The sequence below is a fragment of the Paroedura picta genome, chromosome 12 (genome assembly GCF_049243985.1).
Source record: "Paroedura picta isolate Pp20150507F chromosome 12, Ppicta_v3.0, whole genome shotgun sequence".
NCBI classification, from domain to species: domain Eukaryota; kingdom Metazoa; phylum Chordata; class Lepidosauria; order Squamata; family Gekkonidae; genus Paroedura; species Paroedura picta.
The window spans coordinates 51,886,291-51,903,953 of NC_135380.1; the positions used below are offsets into that span (position 1 = coordinate 51,886,291).

Genomic DNA, 17,663 nt, shown 5'->3' on the forward strand with positions numbered 1-17,663 from the left:
GGCAGAGGCACAGTTCATCCCAAAGCCCTTTTGGCCATGAATCTGCCAGGTGCTCCTTGTGGCTGGAACCCCCTCCTTGATCCCTGGCAGAACAACTTTGGGAGAATCACACATTAAAGGAATCAGGGTTCCAGGCTCAGCCCCCCCCTCTTTCCACTCCTCTTGAGGACACTCACAGACCCCCGGTCAAATCAAGGTCTCTTTGTCTTCTGTGACCAGCCAGGGGTGTCGGGGAGATGCGCTCTTCTGCGTGCCGCGTGGCTGGACTTCCCAACAAGGGGTGCGTCGGGCACACTCAAGTGTGGTGTGTGTGGCCAACTGCACAGGCCGAGGCATCATCTCAGCGGCTTAGAAGCCCAGGGGGGTGTCAGGGTGAACGAGTGGTGGACTCTGATCTGGAGAACCATGTTTGAGTCCCCCATGCCTCTTCCACATGCAGCCAGTGGGTGAGCACAGTTCTCTCAGGGCTCTCTCAGCCCCACCTCCCTCACAAGTTTTCTGTTGTGGAGAGAGGAGGAGCCGGTGATTGGAAGCTCCTTGGAGACACATGAGGCCTGCTGGGTGACTTGGGCGAATCACAGTTCTCTTAAGAGCTCCCTCAGTCCCAGCTACCTCACTGGTTGACTGTTGGGAGGAGAGGCAGGACAGGCAATTGTAAGCTGCCTTCAGACTCCTTTGGGTAGAACTGGGGCCTAAAAAGCAGCTCTTCTTAGGGGCAGGTGAAGCCCTGTGGCTGTTATGATTATATTTATAGATAGATGGCCCCTCACCACAAGCAGACTGGGAGCGGTTTACAAAATAGTTAAAACATTCATAGACCAAGTTTAAAACAGATGACAATTAAAGCTCCCACCCAAACCCCCTCCATCCCCACCCGCCCAACCCTACCCCTCCCCAATCATCTTCCCTCCGGCCTAGAGATTGGGAACAAATGCCCAGCCAAGAGAAGAAGGGGGGGGGGACCCGGAGAGCAGAGGCAGGCAGCCCCCATGACGTTAAGCCCCCCTGGCTTCAGCCACAGGCCTGGTGGAAGAGAGCTCCTTCTCCCTACAGCCAGTGACGGGCCTGGAGGGATGGGGAGGGGCCAACCATCTTCTGCCTGTTGAGCCACTTCTGGGGGTTCTCAAAGCCTGAAGGAAGGTTTGGGGACAGTTGAGAAAGCTGGACTGGACTTCCTTGTGTGTTTTAAATGAAAGGTGGGAATTCAGAGGACCTGCTGGAGCCTGCCTTGTGACCACGTAGCAATTTATGGATTTTTCAGTGCTGATTTGAAGAAAGCCCACTGATCCTTAGGCGTGGCTGGAGGAGGACCCGGGCCCAGGCCCCTGAGAGCACAATGGGGCGGGTGGGGGGCAACAACATTCTGCACCAGGGGAAAGGGGACTTGATGGGGGTGAAAGTGATCTCAGAAGAATGGGGGGGGGGGGGGAGAGAGACTGGGAAAACAACAGCAACAAAACAAAAACGAAAAGCACAAAAATGTGTGCAGAAATCATTTGGGGGCCAGAAGTGGCCCCCCCCCAAATCAGGCCCTCAGAAGACTGGTGTGAGCAGGCTTTGGCCAGTGTGGAGTCCTCCGCCCTTCTGCTTCGGAAGGATGTGGGTCGCGGTGGGTCGAAGCATCCGCCCTCTCATTCAGCCTTGATGCCCACCGTGCACAGAGTCCGCCCTCCTTGCTTGCTGCTGCACCCCCTCCGCACACACACGGTCCCTTCTCCCGCAGCATGCCTTTCCTGCTGACACCGGCCTGCATAATCAGGCGCGTCTCCTGCGGGAGAGGAGAGCATTTTCGACAAGGCGCTTCCAAGGTTCATCTCACTGGCAGCTTTTTAAGCGCAGAAGATGCTCTATTTCTGCTCCGCCATCCCTTCTTTGTGCTTTGCAGGCGCACCCCCCCCCCCCTACCTTGAGTTAGCAACTGTGAGTTACGACAAGCCTTCTTGATATGCCGGGTTATAATCCTTTCCCTTTTTTTTTGTTTATTTTGGAATATAATGGGGAGAGCCGTATCAATTATCAGGGCTGCAAAAGCAGGTGTCGGTTCCTTTCCCTCTCTCTTCCTCTGCTAGAATATTCATCTCCAGACATTTCATCACAAGTTACCTGTTCTGACAATCACACTTCTCTGCGGTTGTTGGGCAAAAGAAACAAAGCAGAGACAAAATGTTTGGAGCGTGAGGGATGAAAGGCCTGCGGAAAACTGTTCTATTCCCCTCCTGTCTTTGGAATCATCGAGATCTTCACTGTTTTTATGCCGGGCTGTTTCCCTCCTGCCCCCCCCCCCCGCGCTCTTAACTGCAGTGGGAAGGAAGTCGTTATCTGTAAACATTTGAGGAACGAGCGAGATCATTTTCATAACTTTAAGTTCTACAAAGGAACCTCATAATCTCTCCTGCGTGGAGCTCCGTGGCAAAAGCTCCATCTTTTATCTGATCTGATCCCCCTCAGGAAGTGTAAAATGTTCCCTTTGGTGAATGTCTAAAGCTAACATGAACCAGTTCTGAGAGACAAACCAGCCAAGTATTTTTCTTAGATTTATTCTTATTATGGAATATATATAATACAAACACACACATAACTTTTGTTTTAGAATCATTTCCCAACTCCAACAAATTTATTTCCATTCATTTGGAATCTGTTAAATAAAACAAGAGGTTTTTATACTCTGCTTTTCTCTCCCCGAAGGAGTCTCTAAGCGGCTTCCAGTCGCCTTCCCTTCCTCTCCCCACAACAGACACCCTGGGAGGGAGGTGGGGCTGAGAGAGCTCTGAGAGAACTGGGACTGGCCCAAGCAATGTGGAGGAGAAGTGGGAAATCCAACCCAGTTCTCCAGATTAGAGGGCTGCCATGTTGGCTCAGAAAAAAGGGAGAAAGCAGAGACAGTGTAGAATTCTTTTCTCTTAGTGACGTCTGAAATGTCTCGGGAGGGGGGTGGTCTTTTCTCAGCCTTTCCCCTGAAGTGATGCAACTGAAGCCACAGGTTGTATTCTCCTGATAGTCCCATGCCTAAAAACCTGCCTTAAAAAGTAGTGAACTGCACATCCGGGTGTGGTTTAGCATCAGCTGCTCCTGGGAGTTTTCTACGGCGGCGCAGAAGTGTTTGGGAGGCATCCCACAGCCCCAGGGGGCCTCCCAATACAGAAGTCTGGCCCCAGCCCAGGAGGCCTCCAGGCAGCAGAAATGGGAGGGCAGCCGCTGGTTGCGGGAACAGCTCCCCCCACTTCCTCCCGCTATCTTTCATTGATTTAGAGACTTCATTCACTCACCGCAGTTCTCCCCAGTGGGGGCACCAGTCTCCTCCCCCCCCCATTTTATCCTCACAGTGACCCTGTGAGGTAGGCTAGGGTGTGGCTGGCCAAGGTCCCCCAGCAAGCTTCCATGACACAAGAGGGGATTCAAACCTGCATCTCCCAGATTCCAGTCCAGCCTTTTCCAACCATGACCATGGAGGAACCCCCGAGATATTTCCCAGGCTTCAAGGAACCCAGAAGTGGTGCCAGGCCCCCTCGGAGAAGTGGGCGCACAAGTTAGATGCAGGAGCCAGCCTGTCTGTCTGTCTGTCTGCCTGCCATGTGGAGAAAGATCCGAGGCCTGCAGAGCAACAGGGGAAGTGGGCTCTGGAAGCGTCTAGTGGTGTCAGCGGCCATCGGAACTTCTGGGAAAGGCCGGGAGCCCCTGGGAGCGCTTGCATAGCCCCAGGCTTCCCCGGCTGGGAACCCCTCTGTCAGGCCACCACCCGGCTCTTCGTAGCAATGGCTTCCTTTGTAGCCTCTGCCTGTTTGCTCACCATTCATTTATTTTTTAGAAAGAAACAGGCTCTTCTCAAAACCAACCTTTGGGGTCTGGAGAAGCCCGTTCTCAATGCAGGTCCTCTCTTTATTCCCAACAGGGTGTTTTTCCTGAATCTCACGATGGATACAATTCTGGAGCGTCTGGCCTACCGTGCGGTTGACCCAGCTACTGGGAAAGGTGAGTCGCGTTCACCTACCGTATTGGGGAGAGTTGATTGATGGGCAAGGTGAATCCAATGAAGGCTGGATGAAACCAAAACCAGCCCGTTTCTTTCATCCACTTTCCCTGCCTCATTTTGGACTAGAACTGGAAACAACTGTGTACTGGCGCAGCGGTGAAGGTTTGCAAATACCTGCTTCCTGGGGAGGTACAGTAGCTGCTGTAATAAGCAGGGCAACCAGGGAATTCACAAACCGGGGTGTGGAAGCAGGAGGCATCCCCCCAGACAACTGGTCCTTAAATAACTGCCCCTGACCATGGAGGCTCTGTTAACGGTCAAGGCCAAATTGCCCCTAATCACCTCTAATATAATTACGTTTATCTAATTCCCCCTCCTGCATAGATTTATCTAATCACCACCTTCAGCTGGTGGCTGTCAGTCTTGTGGCTGCAAGTTCTATCTATACGATCTGCCGTGTGTGAAGGAGGCTTTCCTGGCCTCCCACCAACCCACTGCGTGGGGCAGCACCACATTCTGGCATTATGAGGAAGAAAAAAATGGTCTCTTCATGTCGTGCCTAATTGCATCTCTCCCGCAGCGACTATGCTGAGTTGTCTTTTTCTAAACCAAAAAAGGCCCTTGATATCCCTTGACACTGTTGCTCACTTTCTCTTACTGTTTTCTCACTCTATGGGCTTGTCCAGAGCCTCATTTTTCTCTGGTTTGGAGGAGGGGCGAGTGCCCGTCTGCTTGTGTTTTGCTTCCTCTAGTGGTGGGTTCTGCATTACATCACTTTGTGAGGCATCTCTGCAGATCGAAGCTAGACATAAATCGGTGTAATATTGAATTGTCCACTAGAGGGAGCAAAACACATGCTGAACAGGAAAAAAAAAACCCAAAGCCACACAGGAATGCATGCTGGCAGGGGCTTATGGGAATTGTAGTCCACTGACATCTGGAGAGCGACAGTTTAGCCTCCGCAGTTCTATACAATTATATCCTATTGATTGAAGTCCCTCCCCTGGCTGGATAGATACAATTTGATGGGTCTGTGCTTTGAAACTTAGTTTTATGAGGTAGTAAACTGTCGTTTCTTAATTAAATATGCCGGCAAGCTGTCCTGAGCAACACAGGAATGCGGGATTAGAAATGTTGACAACAAAGCAAGAAAAACATTTTAGCTTTCATGTCCAGAATGTTTGCTGCCTGCTCACCAGAGATTGCTTTGGCCCAATTTGTCAGGTATCACACCCTGTACAAGCCAGCCCCTTCAAAGAAAGCCCACAGGCGCCTCCTGACGAACCCAAAGGATGTCGAGGAGCACGTGAAGACCAAGGTCGAAATGTACTTCCGGCTTTCCAGCGGCATAGAGGGGCTGTTTGAGGATGCTGTGACCATCAACGCTGACCAAGACCCCCAGTCAGTCTTTGAGTATATAGAGAGCTACATGGTCAACCCGCTGCCTTCCTCCCCAACCTGGAAACCAAGAAGCAGGCCACGTGCCAGCTCCAACCCAGTGGCTGGCAGTTCTTAGCGAGTAGTTCTAACGCCGGGCTCGGATGGAAGGAGTTCTCAGGTTGTGCTGCCTTTCAAGTCTTTTCATGCCGAAAATCAAGAGGCAGGTGATCCGTTGACACTGTTTCCATCTCCCCTGAATGGTCCAGAGTAGATTCCCACCCCCTATGAATCGGAGGGGCTTTTATTCTAAATACATATGTTAGAAGGGTTAATATTTATGGCCCTTGGGTCTATTCCACACAGGCTGGATAATGTACTTTCAATGTGCTTTTTCTACTGGGTTTTCCCGTGTGAAACACGAACATCTACTCCCGAGGCACATTGTCCAACGTGTGCGGAATGCAGTGGGTTTTGTAGTTGTTGTTTCAGTTATTCACAATAGTTCAGCCACATCTAAAGACCAAGAGGTCAGGTTCCCCGTTCTGCCCTCTCTTAACGCTGGTGATTGTGATTTGCTGCCGTTTCAACTGTTGGGCATTGATTTGGAGGGTGTAAAATAGAACATTAAAAGCTCTTCCGGCATAGTTTTTGCAAGCCTATGCTGCTGCTGCTGCTGCTGCTGCCGCCACCCACTGACCAGGCCGGGGCAAAGTCAAGGGTAGAACTGAGGCTAGAAAGCCCAATCAAAAGATGCGCCGCTTGTAAACTGGTGACTCACATGACGAGCAACAACGTGATGATGTCGTTACCCTGCCCTGATATCCTCAGAAATGATGCGGGATCAGCCTGGGTCAGCATTTGCATGGGGGATTATCAACAAAGTCCAGGGTTGCTATGAGAGGGCGGCCAATGGGAAATCGCGTCCGAACATCTTGTGCCTTGAAAACCCTACAGATCGTTGTGATTTGACCACCCGCCCCCCTGGAGCAAAGAGAGGCTGAAAGGGGGAGCCAGGAGAGAGTCCCCCGGAATAGCCTCCATGCACTGGTCCAAGAGAGAAGGCTAATTCTTTCCTGCAAACTGCCTTCCCCTCCCTCGGCAGCGTAGTGCACTCCTTGGACTGCCTCAAGCCCGCCTAGCCCTCCTCACCTCTCTCCTGCAATCCTGGCCTCTGACCCAGGGACAACGCTGGGATAACGGCTGATCTGCAGCCCTGACAGCAGGGCCTGGAAGGACCTTTCCCCCCCCCCCCCGTTCCCATAGGCCTCCCCTTACTCTGCAGTTGCTTACCTGAGCTGCTGACCCCCCCCCCCCATGGTTGTAAAGATACACGGCAGCTCCCGTGCATAAATTGGAAGGGCTGCGATTAATAATAAATGGAGGGTACATCTTGCTAATATCACCTCCATTGGAGTGTTCCTACTAAATATTGATAGGTGAAACGGCTCGGCCGCGCATTTAAATACTGTTCGTGGTGCAAGGGAGAGTACAAAGGGGCAGTGGCTCTTTAATTAGACAGGTGCATCTGCTTAATTAATTTAGCCATAAAGCCACCTCCCCCCCAATTCTGCCCTCTCTATGCGGGCACAAGATTCGTTCCGCTCAGCCGGCCGCACAGAAACCGGAGCCGAAGGAGCCGTCCTCATTGAGATGCAGCCCGAGAGTCTCGGGTCAGCGGTCAACCCCCCCAGGGCTTCCGCCAGGCCTGGCGTGCGGGCCGTCTGGGTCAGCAGAACACGCTCATACGCTTGTCGGACGCTCCCTCAGAAACAACCGAAACAATTGACATTCATTTAATTACCAGGGAACGAAAGAGGCTTTTGCATCCACTTTGCATAATCAGAGGCCCCGCTAATAGGAGGAGGCTGCAGTGTCGGGAAGAGGAATTAGGCTTTCGTAATTGGAAGGCAAGGCGGCAGGCCAGTTTGGGACTTGGGTTGGACTTTATTAGCATCAGATGCCAGCCAAACCACCGCCAGGAGGGGAGGGACAGGGGGGACAAGGAGCCCCTTTGTGGCGCCAGAGAGCTGGGCCCCTCACCAGGGCGACGACACCCCTGGCCACTTCCCCAAGGGTACCATTTCACAGCTTCAGAAGCCCTCACCCCCCCCCCCCAATAAAACCGGGGATGGAGTTCACTGAGCTCTCAAGTAAGAGCCAGAGTGACACATTATTGGCACTCCCTGCCTCACAACCACAGTCACTTCTGCAGAGCAGACGAGGGGGGCAACTCACCGAGGAGAAGCACAACGGAGAGCCTCGGCAGGGACAGGCTGATCCCGTCACATGCTGCGCAGAGTCCATGCGGAGCCGCCCTGGCCGGAGCGAGGCCAAACCTGTGCATCACACGGGGGCAGCGAGAAGCCTCTTCGGGGGTCCAGGGGGGCCTGCATCCGGCCCGTGATTTCTTCCTACGAGGGAAGCCTCCTTTTGGAGGCTTCGAAGACTTTAAAGAGAACGTCGGCAGCTCGGAGTCGAACCTTTTGCCAGAGCCAGGCTGGAGCACGGCTGCAAATCCTAACGAGGCCTCTACTGCCTCCAGGTGGGGCCAGGGGATCCCCTGGAATTCCATCCCATCTCCAGACTACAGAGCTCAGTTCCCCTGGAGGAAAGGGCTGCTTGGGAGGGGGACGGAGGGATGCCAGCCTCCAGGTGGGGCCTGTGGATCCCCTGGAATTCCAGCTCCTCTCCAGACTGCAGAGCTCAGTTCCCCTGGAGGAAAGGGCTGCTTGGGAGGGGGACGGAGGGATGCCAGCCTCCAGGTGGGGCCTGGGGATCCCCTGGAATTCCAGCTCATCTCCAGACTACAGAGCTCAGTTCCCCTGGAGGAAAGGGCTGCTTGGGAGGGGGACGGAGGGATGCCAGCCTCCAGGTGGGGCCTGGGGATCCCCTGGAATTCCAGCCCATCTCCAGACTACAGAGCTCAGTTCCCCTGGAGGAAAGGGCTGCTTGGGAGGGGGACGGAGGGATGCCAGCCTCCAGGTGGGGCCTGGGGATCCCCTGGAATTCCAGTCCATCTCCAGACTACAGAGCTCAGTTCCCCTGGAGGAAAGGGCTGCTTGGGAGGGGGGCGGAGGGATGCCAGCCTCCAGGTGGGGCCTGGGGATCCCCTGGAATTCCAGCCCATCTCCAGACTACAGAGCTCAGTTCCCCTGCAGGAAAGGGCTGCTTGGGAGGCGGACCGAGGGATGCCAGCCTCCAGGTGGGGCCTGGGGATCCCCTGGAATTCCAGCCCATCTCCAGACTACAGAGCTCAGTTCCCCTGGAGGAAAGGGCTGCTTGGGAGGGGGACGGAGGGATGCCAGCCTCCAGGTGGGGCCTGTGGATCCCCTGGAATTCCAGCTCCTCTCCAGACTACAGTTCCCCTGGAGGAAAGGGCTGCTTGGGAGGGGGACTGGGGGATGCCAGCCTCCAGGTGGGGCCTGAGGATCCCCTGGAATTCCAGCTCATCCCCAGACTACAGTTCCCCTGGAGGAAAGGGCTGCTTGGGAGGGGGACTGGGGGATGCCAGCCTCCAGGTGGGGCCTGAGGATCCCCTGGAATTCCAGCTCATCCCCAGACTACAGTTCCCCTGGAGGAAAGGGCTGCTTGGGAGGGGGACTGGGGGATGCCAGCCTCCAGGTGGGGCCTGAGGATCCCCTGGAATTCCAGCTCATCTCCGGACTACAGAGCTCAGTTCCCCTGGAGGAAAGGGCTGCTTGGGAGGGGGACTGAGGGATGCCAGCCTCCAGGTGGGGCCTGTGGATCCCCTGGAATTCCAGCTCCTCTCCAGACTACAGAGCTCAGTTCCCCTGGAGGAAAGGGCTGCTTGGGAGGGGGACTGAGGGATGCCAGCCTCCAGGTGGGGCCTGTGGATCCCCTGGAATTCCAGCTCCTCTCCAGACTACAGAGCTCCGTTCCCCTGGAGGAAAGGGCTGCTTGGGAGGGGGACTGAGGGATGCCAGCCTCCAGGTGGGGCCTGTGGATCCCCTGGAATTCCAGCTCCTCTCCAGACTGCAGAGCTCAGTTCCCCTGGAGGAAAGGGCTGCTTGGGAGGGGGACTGAGGGATGCCAGCCTCCAGGTGGGGCCTGTGGATCCCCTGGAATTCCAGCTCCTCTCCAGACTACAGAGCTCAGTTCCCCTGGAGGAAAGGGCAGCTTGGGAGGGGGACTGAGGGATGCCAGCCTCCAGGTGGGGCCTGGGGATCCCCTGCAATTCCAGCTCCTCTCCAGACTACAGAGCTCAGTTCCCCTGGAGGAAAGGGCTGCTTGGGAGGGGGACGGAGGGATGCCAGCCTCCAGGTGGGGCCTGGGGATCCCCTGGAATTCCAGCCCATCTCCAGACTACAGAGCTCAGTTCCCCTGGAGGAAAGGGCTGCTTGGGAGGGGGACGGAGGGATGCCAGCCTCCAGGTGGGGCCTGGGGATGCCCTGGAATTCCAGCTCCTCTCCAGACTACAGAGCTCAGTTCCCCTGGAGGAAAGGGCAGCTTGGGAGGGGGACGGAGGGATGCCAGCCTCCAGGTGGGGCCTGTGGATCCCCTGGAATTCCAGCTCCTCTCCAGACTGCAGAGCTCAGTTCCCCTGGAGGAAAGGGCAGCTTGGGAGGGGGACGGAGGGATGCCAGCCTCCAGGTGGGGCCTGGGGATCCCCTGCAATTCCAGCTCCTCTCCAGACTACAGAGCTCAGTTCCCCTGGAGGAAAGGGCTGCTTGGGAGGGGGACGGAGGGATGCCAGCCTCCAGGTGGGGCCTGTGGATCCCCTGGAATTCCAGCCCATCTCCGGACTACAGAGCTCAGTTCCCCTGGAGGAAAGGGCTGCTTGGGAGGGGGACTGAGGGATGCCAGCCTCCAGGTGGGGCCTGTGGATCCCCTGGAATTCCAGCTCCTCTCCAGACTACAGAGCTCAGTTCCCCTGGAGGAAAGGGCTGCTTGGGAGGGGGACTGAGGGATGCCAGCCTCCAGGTGGGGCCTGTGGATCCCCTGGAATTCCAGCTCCTCTCCAGACTACAGAGCTCCGTTCCCCTGGAGGAAAGGGCTGCTTGGGAGGGGGACTGAGGGATGCCAGCCTCCAGGTGGGGCCTGTGGATCCCCTGGAATTCCAGCTCCTCTCCAGACTGCAGAGCTCAGTTCCCCTGGAGGAAAGGGCTGCTTGGGAGGGGGACTGAGGGATGCCAGCCTCCAGGTGGGGCCTGTGGATCCCCTGGAATTCCAGCTCCTCTCCAGACTACAGAGCTCAGTTCCCCTGGAGGAAAGGGCAGCTTGGGAGGGGGACTGAGGGATGCCAGCCTCCAGGTGGGGCCTGGGGATCCCCTGCAATTCCAGCTCCTCTCCAGACTACAGAGCTCAGTTCCCCTGGAGGAAAGGGCTGCTTGGGAGGGGGACGGAGGGATGCCAGCCTCCAGGTGGGGCCTGGGGATCCCCTGGAATTCCAGCCCATCTCCAGACTACAGAGCTCAGTTCCCCTGGAGGAAAGGGCTGCTTGGGAGGGGGACGGAGGGATGCCAGCCTCCAGGTGGGGCCTGGGGATGCCCTGGAATTCCAGCTCCTCTCCAGACTACAGAGCTCAGTTCCCCTGGAGGAAAGGGCAGCTTGGGAGGGGGACGGAGGGATGCCAGCCTCCAGGTGGGGCCTGTGGATCCCCTGGAATTCCAGCTCCTCTCCAGACTGCAGAGCTCAGTTCCCCTGGAGGAAAGGGCAGCTTGGGAGGTGGACGGAGGGATGCCAGCCTCCAGGTGGGGCCTGTGGATCCCCTGGAATTCCAGCTCCTCTCCAGACTGCAGAGCTCAGTTCCCCTGGAGGAAAGGGCTGCTTGGGAGGGGGACGGAGGGATGCCAGCCTCCAGGTGGGGCCTGTGGATCCCCTGGAATTCCAGCTCCTCTCCAGACTGCAGAGCTCAGTTCCCCTGGAGGAAAGGGCTGCTTGGGAGGGGGACTGAGGGATGCCAGCCTCCAGGTGGGGCCTGGGGATCCCCTGGAATTCCAGCTCATCTCCAGACTACAGAGCTCAGTTCCCCTGGAGGAAAGGGCTGCTTGGGAGGGGGACGGAGGGATGCCAGCCTCCAGGTGGGGCCTGGGGATCCCCTGGAATTCCAGCCCATCTCCAGACTACAGAGCTCAGTTCCCCTGGAGGAAAGGGCTGCTTGGGAGGGGGACGGAGGGATGCCAGCCTCCAGGTGGGGCCTGGGGATCCCCTGGAATTCCAGTCCATCTCCAGACTACAGAGCTCAGTTCCCCTGGAGGAAAGGGCTGCTTGGGAGGGGGGCGGAGGGATGCCAGCCTCCAGGTGGGGCCTGGGGATCCCCTGGAATTCCAGCCCATCTCCAGACTACAGAGCTCAGTTCCCCTGGAGGAAAGGGCTGCTTGGGAGGGGGACGGAGGGATGCCAGCCTCCAGGTGGGGCCTGTGGATCCCCTGGAATTCCAGCTCCTCTCCAGACTACAGAGCTCAGTTCCCCTGGAGGAAAGGGCTGCTTGGGAGGGGGACGGAGGGATGCCAGCCTCCAGGTGGGGCCTGTGGATCCCCTGGAATTCCAGCTCCTCTCCAGACTACAGAGCTCAGTTCCCCTGGAGGAAAGGGCTGCTTGGGAGGGGGACTGAGGGATGCCAGCCTCCAGGTGGGGCCTGTGGATCCCCTGGAATTCCAGCTCCTCTCCAGACTACAGAGCTCAGTTCCCCTGGAGGAAAGGGCTGCTTGGGAGGGGGACTGAGGGATGCCAGCCTCCAGGTGGGGCCTGTGGATCCCCTGGAATTCCAGCTCCTCTCCAGACTACAGAGCTCAGTTCCCCTGGAGGAAAGGGCTGCTTGGGAGGGGGACTGAGGGATGCCAGCCTCCAGGTGGGGCCTGTGGATCCCCTGGAATTCCAGCTCCTCTCCAGACTGCAGAGCTCAGTTCCCCTGGAGGAAAGGGCTGCTTGGGAGGGGGACTGAGGGATGCCAGCCTCCAGGTGGGGCCTGTGGATCCCCTGGAATTCCAGCTCCTCTCCAGACTACAGAGCTCAGTTCCCCTGGAGGAAAGGGCAGCTTGGGAGGGGGACTGAGGGATGCCAGCCTCCAGGTGGGGCCTGGGGATCCCCTGCAATTCCAGCTCCTCTCCAGACTACAGAGCTCAGTTCCCCTGGAGGAAAGGGCTGCTTGGGAGGGGGACGGAGGGATGCCAGCCTCCAGGTGGGGCCTGGGGATCCCCTGGAATTCCAGCCCATCTCCAGACTACAGAGCTCAGTTCCCCTGGAGGAAAGGGCTGCTTGGGAGGGGGACGGAGGGATGCCAGCCTCCAGGTGGGGCCTGGGGATGCCCTGGAATTCCAGCTCCTCTCCAGACTACAGAGCTCAGTTCCCCTGGAGGAAAGGGCAGCTTGGGAGGGGGACGGAGGGATGCCAGCCTCCAGGTGGGGCCTGTGGATCCCCTGGAATTCCAGCTCCTCTCCAGACTGCAGAGCTCAGTTCCCCTGGAGGAAAGGGCAGCTTGGGAGGTGGACGGAGGGATGCCAGCCTCCAGGTGGGGCCTGTGGATCCCCTGGAATTCCAGCTCCTCTCCAGACTGCAGAGCTCAGTTCCCCTGGAGGAAAGGGCTGCTTGGGAGGGGGACGGAGGGATGCCAGCCTCCAGGTGGGGCCTGTGGATCCCCTGGAATTCCAGCTCCTCTCCAGACTGCAGAGCTCAGTTCCCCTGGAGGAAAGGGCTGCTTGGGAGGGGGACGGAGGGATGCCAGCCTCCAGGTGGGGCCTGGGGATCCCCTGGAATTCCAGCCCATCTCCAGACTACAGAGCTCAGTTCCCCTGGAGGAAAGGGCTGCTTGGGAGGGGGACGGAGGGATGCCAGCCTCCAGGTGGGGCCTGGGGATGCCCTGGAATTCCAGCTCCTCTCCAGACTACAGAGCTCAGTTCCCCTGGAGGAAAGGGCAGCTTGGGAGGGGGACTGAGGGATGCCAGCCTCCAGGTGGGGCCTGTGGATCCCCTGGAATTCCAGCTCCTCTCCAGACTGCAGAGCTCAGTTCCCCTGGAGGAAAGGGCTGCTTGGGAGGGGGACTGAGGGATGCCAGCCTCCAGGTGGGGCCTGTGGATCCCCTGGAATTCCAGCTCCTCTCCAGACTACAGAGCTCAGTTCCCCTGGAGGAAAGGGCTGCTTCGGAGGGGGATGGAGGGATGCCAGTCTCCAGGTGGGGCCTGGGGATCCCCTGGAATTCCAGCTCATCTCCAAACTACAGAGCTCAGTTCCCCTGGAGGAAAGGGCTGCTTCGGAGGGGGATGGAGGGATGCCAGCCTCCAGGTGGGGCCTGGGGATCCCCTGGAATTATAGCTCCTCTCCAGACTGCAGAGCTCAGTTCCCCTGGAGGAAAGGGCTGCTTGGGAGGGGGACTGAGGGATGCCAGCCTCCAGGTGGGGCCTGGCGATCCCCTGGAATTCCAGCTCCTCTCCAGACTACAGAGCTCAGTTCCCCTGGAGGAAAGGGCTGCTTTGGAGGGGGACGGAGGGATGCCAGCCTCCAGGTGGGGCCTGGGTATCCCCTGGAATTCCAGCTCATCTCCAGACTACAGAGCTCAGTTCCCCTGGGGGAAAGGGCTGCTTGGGAGTGGGACGGAGGGATGCCAGCCTCCAGGTGGGGCCTGGGGATCCCCCAGAATCGTAGCTCATCTCCAGACTAGAGAGCTCAGTTCCCCTGGAGGAAAGGGCTGCTTGGGAGGGGGACTGAGGGATGCCAGCCTCCAGGTGGGGCCTGGGGATCCCTGGAATTCCAGCTCATCTCCCGACTACAGAGCTCAGTTCCCCTGGAGGAAAGGGCTGCTTGGGAGGGGGACGGAGGGATGCCAGCCTCCAGGTGGGGCCTGGGTATCCCCTGGAATTCCAGCTCCTCTCCAGACTACAGAGCTCAGTTCCCCTGGAGGAAAGGGCTGCTTTGGAGGGGGACGGAGGGATGCCAGCCTCCAGGTGGGGCCTGGGTATCCCCTGGAATTCCAGCTCATCTCCAGACTACAGAGCTCAGTTCCCCTGGGGGAAAGGGCTGCTTGGGAGTGGGACGGAGGGATGCCAGCCTCCAGGTGGGGCCTGGGGATCCCCCAGAATCGTAGCTCATCTCCAGACTAGAGAGCTCAGTTCCCCTGGAGGAAAGGGCTGCTTGGGAGGGGGACGGAGGGATGCCAGCCTCCAGGTGGGGCCTGGGGATCCCCTGGAATTCCAGCCCATCTCCAGACTACAGAGCTCAGTTCCCCTGGAGGAAAGGGCTGTGTGGGAGGGGTACTCCGTGGCATTGGACTCCACTGAGGTCCCTTCCTGCCCAAATCCCGCCCACTGTGGGCTCCACCCCAAAGGTCTCTCAGTATTTCCCAACCCAGAGCTGGGAACCCTGTTCCTAGAGGCACCTGCCCCTGACGGAGGGAGAAACCAAACGGCGGGAAGGGGTCCACCCAGGCGTCCTGGCCTCCAGAGGAGATTCTGCAGTTCAGGTGTGGCCGTTTTGGGTGCCCAGGCTGCCTCCTGCCCTTTGCCCACATTCTTCTAGCTAAGCCGCCCATCACAACCTTCTCCCCTCCTTTGCTGCAATGTTCCAGTAAGACTCAGCACACAAATTATGTCTGGACTTTAAACGGGGGTTGTGCGACAGAGCTGTCATTGCCACATATAAAACACAATCCCCAGACTGTTTTTCACAGTTGACACATGGCAGGGTTGTTCCCAGAAAGGTGTGACCCCGAAGGGAGACGGGAAAAGCAAAGAAGCAGCCCACTTCCTGGCAGCGCCTCAGCTCCTGCAGTTGGAGAGCGAAGGTTTCTCCTGGGTCAAAGAGAAAAGCCCACTCATACTAAACGGGGGGCCTTCATGGGATCTCTGCCTCGCAGGGCTGCAGCATGCAAGCTCTAAGAAGCGCCTTTAGAAAGTGACACAGCCCCCGCAGACACAAAGTTTGAGTGAAGCAATCGGGAAATACAGACTCCTCCTGCCCTACTTCCGGGAAGTAGAGAGGAGGGCAAACTAGTCCACTGGTGAGCTGCGAGATTTGGAACCTTTGCTTCACTTCCACCCCCTTTCCCAGAGGAGGAAATTAAAATGGAAGTTTTAAAGAGCTAGCAGACATTTTGGCCTCACAGCAGAGACCCTGAAAGGGCTACAAGCATTCCAGCAGGAGGGAGCAAAATGGATCCCCAAAAAGGTCTGCCAGCCATTCTGGTGCCTCATTGCGCTTAGAAATGAGGGGGGACAAAACGGGTCTTTTGGGTCTGGGAGGTCGGTTCGGGAACACCTTGAAGCTGAAAGTGAACTGCTCCAGTTTGTGCCTATCTCCAGAGGTAAGAGTGATCCGCCCCCCCCCCTCCCAAGCGGTCCATCTCCTGCACACACACACCCATGGTAGTCCCATTGTATGCGGCACTGGTCAGACCACACCTGGAGTACTGTGTGCAGTTCTGGAGGCCTCACTTCAAGAAGGACGTAGATAAAATTGAAAGGGTACAGAGGAGAGCAACGAAGATGATCTGGGGCCAAGGGACCAAGCCCTATGAAGATAGGTTGAGGGACTTGGGAATGTTCAGCCTGGAGAAAAGGAGGTTGAGAGGGGACATGATAGCCGTCTTTAAGTATTTGAAAGGTTGTCACTTGGAGGAGGGCAGGATGCTGTTTCTGCTGGCTGCAGAGGAAAGGACACGCAGTAATGGGTTTAAACTTCAAGTACAACGATATAGGCTAGATATCAGGAAAAAGTTTTTCTCAGTCAGAGTCGTTCAGCAGTGGAATAGGCTGCCTAAGGAGGTGGTGAGTGCCCCCTCACTGGAAGTCTTCAAGCAAAGGTTGGATACACACTTTTCTTGGATGCTTTAGGATGCTTAGGGCTGATCCTGCGTTGAGCAGGGGGTTGGACTAGATGTCCTGGATGGCCCCTTCCCACTCTGTGATTCTATGATTCTATGATTCTATCCCAGGCCACTGGCCACAAATCAGCTTTAGGGTTGACTGAGGCCACTGCATGTAACATCTTTTACTATACAATTTTTAAAATATTAAACCCTGAAAAACAGAAAAAGAAACCAATGCTTGAAACAGAAGAGGTCACTCGAAAGGAGAGGTTCAGGGTGTCCCTAGTTCAGCTTCTTCCCTTGTTTCTGGCTTCACACTGTAAAATTACATAATCACGATTTCCAACTGATGCAGGCACCCCATTTGCCCCCCAAGACACCCCCACTCCACAGAAGACAGCCCAACTGAGTCTTCCTTCTGTCCCCCCTCGTAGCCACGACATTCAGTTCAGCCTCCTGCATCCTGGGGGGGGGGGTCTCAAAAGCGAAGGGATGCCTCCCGTTACTCCAGTACCACCCAGGCCCTCCTCCCAGCCTCAAGCAGCAGCAGTTTGGCCCTTTGGTGCAATGAAGCAGTTCTCTTCCTGGCTCTAGGAGATTCAGGCCCCAAGAGTTTCCCACATCAATATGGCCCACAACGGGAACCACAGGCAGGGCGACGTGAATGGAAACAGGGCTAGGGCCGGATGCGCCTGCCACAGCAGGGCATGTCTGGGTTTCTGCCAGCTATGTTGCCATGCGCCCACACGGTGCTTGGAGAGCTCACAGTGGGGGCAAAATGCACCTTTACTGCGGCGCTTTGTGCAGTGACAGGCGCCATGAGGAGAGAGATGCAAGCGTGTGCACACAGCAGAGTCCCTGCAGTATACAAGCACTTCCTGTAGGCACACCCCTGTGCCCCACCTGACATACGCAATGGCACTTAGGAAGCAAGGAAGCTCCTCCTCCTCCAAGAACCAAGAGTACGCATCAAAGCCGAGTTTCGGGCAAGCTGGGAGCTGAACACCATTTTGAAGCCTGAAGTCAGCCGGTGCTTTGCCAGAGGTTAGGTGATGTGAACACGCCCCCAACTAAAACGAGGTACATTCACTTGGTGCCCCCCTTTTCCCCAGAACCTCCCAACTGGCCAACGGAACCTCCGTTCTTAAGAGAGCAGTCTTGCTACAACTCCAATGGAAAGGTCCAGCGAGACGTTTGCTGGCTTCCTGTCGCTCTCCCTCCTAGGGAACGGGGCCGGATGCAGCCAGAGACAGAGCAGGCCCAAAGGGAAGCTGCTGGCCCCTGACGTCTCGCCTCACGTTCCTGGTTTGAGCTTCATCGTAGTTGATTTGGGACCTGCATGGGTGACGTCACCAATTCTACCTAGCTTGAGGGCGAGGGCCTCATATTACAGGGCCAGGCAGGGCACAATGCTGCTTATAAGTTGTCTGTAGCTGCAGTACCTGAGATTCAGGCCCCACCTGAAATCCTGCTATCTCACATAAATGCCGAACAATGCTTATTCTACAGAGCCTTGTTTCAAGCGGGAGCCTAAAGGAGCAGAAGGGCCCAGAT

General features: G+C 56.9%; 1 protein-coding gene across 1 annotated transcript in view; it reads left to right on the forward strand.

Annotated features, from left to right (window-relative positions):
- Nucleotides 1-6,602, forward strand: part of AK8 (adenylate kinase 8) — a 181,890-nt gene extending 175,288 nt beyond the window's left edge. Inside the window, exons 12-13 of the mRNA XM_077305729.1 lie at nt 3,890-3,973; nt 5,195-6,602. Of these exons, the coding sequence (XP_077161844.1) occupies nt 3,890-3,973; nt 5,195-5,486 (376 nt within the window). The 3' untranslated portion in view covers nt 5,487-6,602. The remainder of the gene's footprint in view (nt 1-3,889; nt 3,974-5,194) is intronic.
- Nucleotides 6,603-17,663: the final 11,061 nt, after the last annotated feature.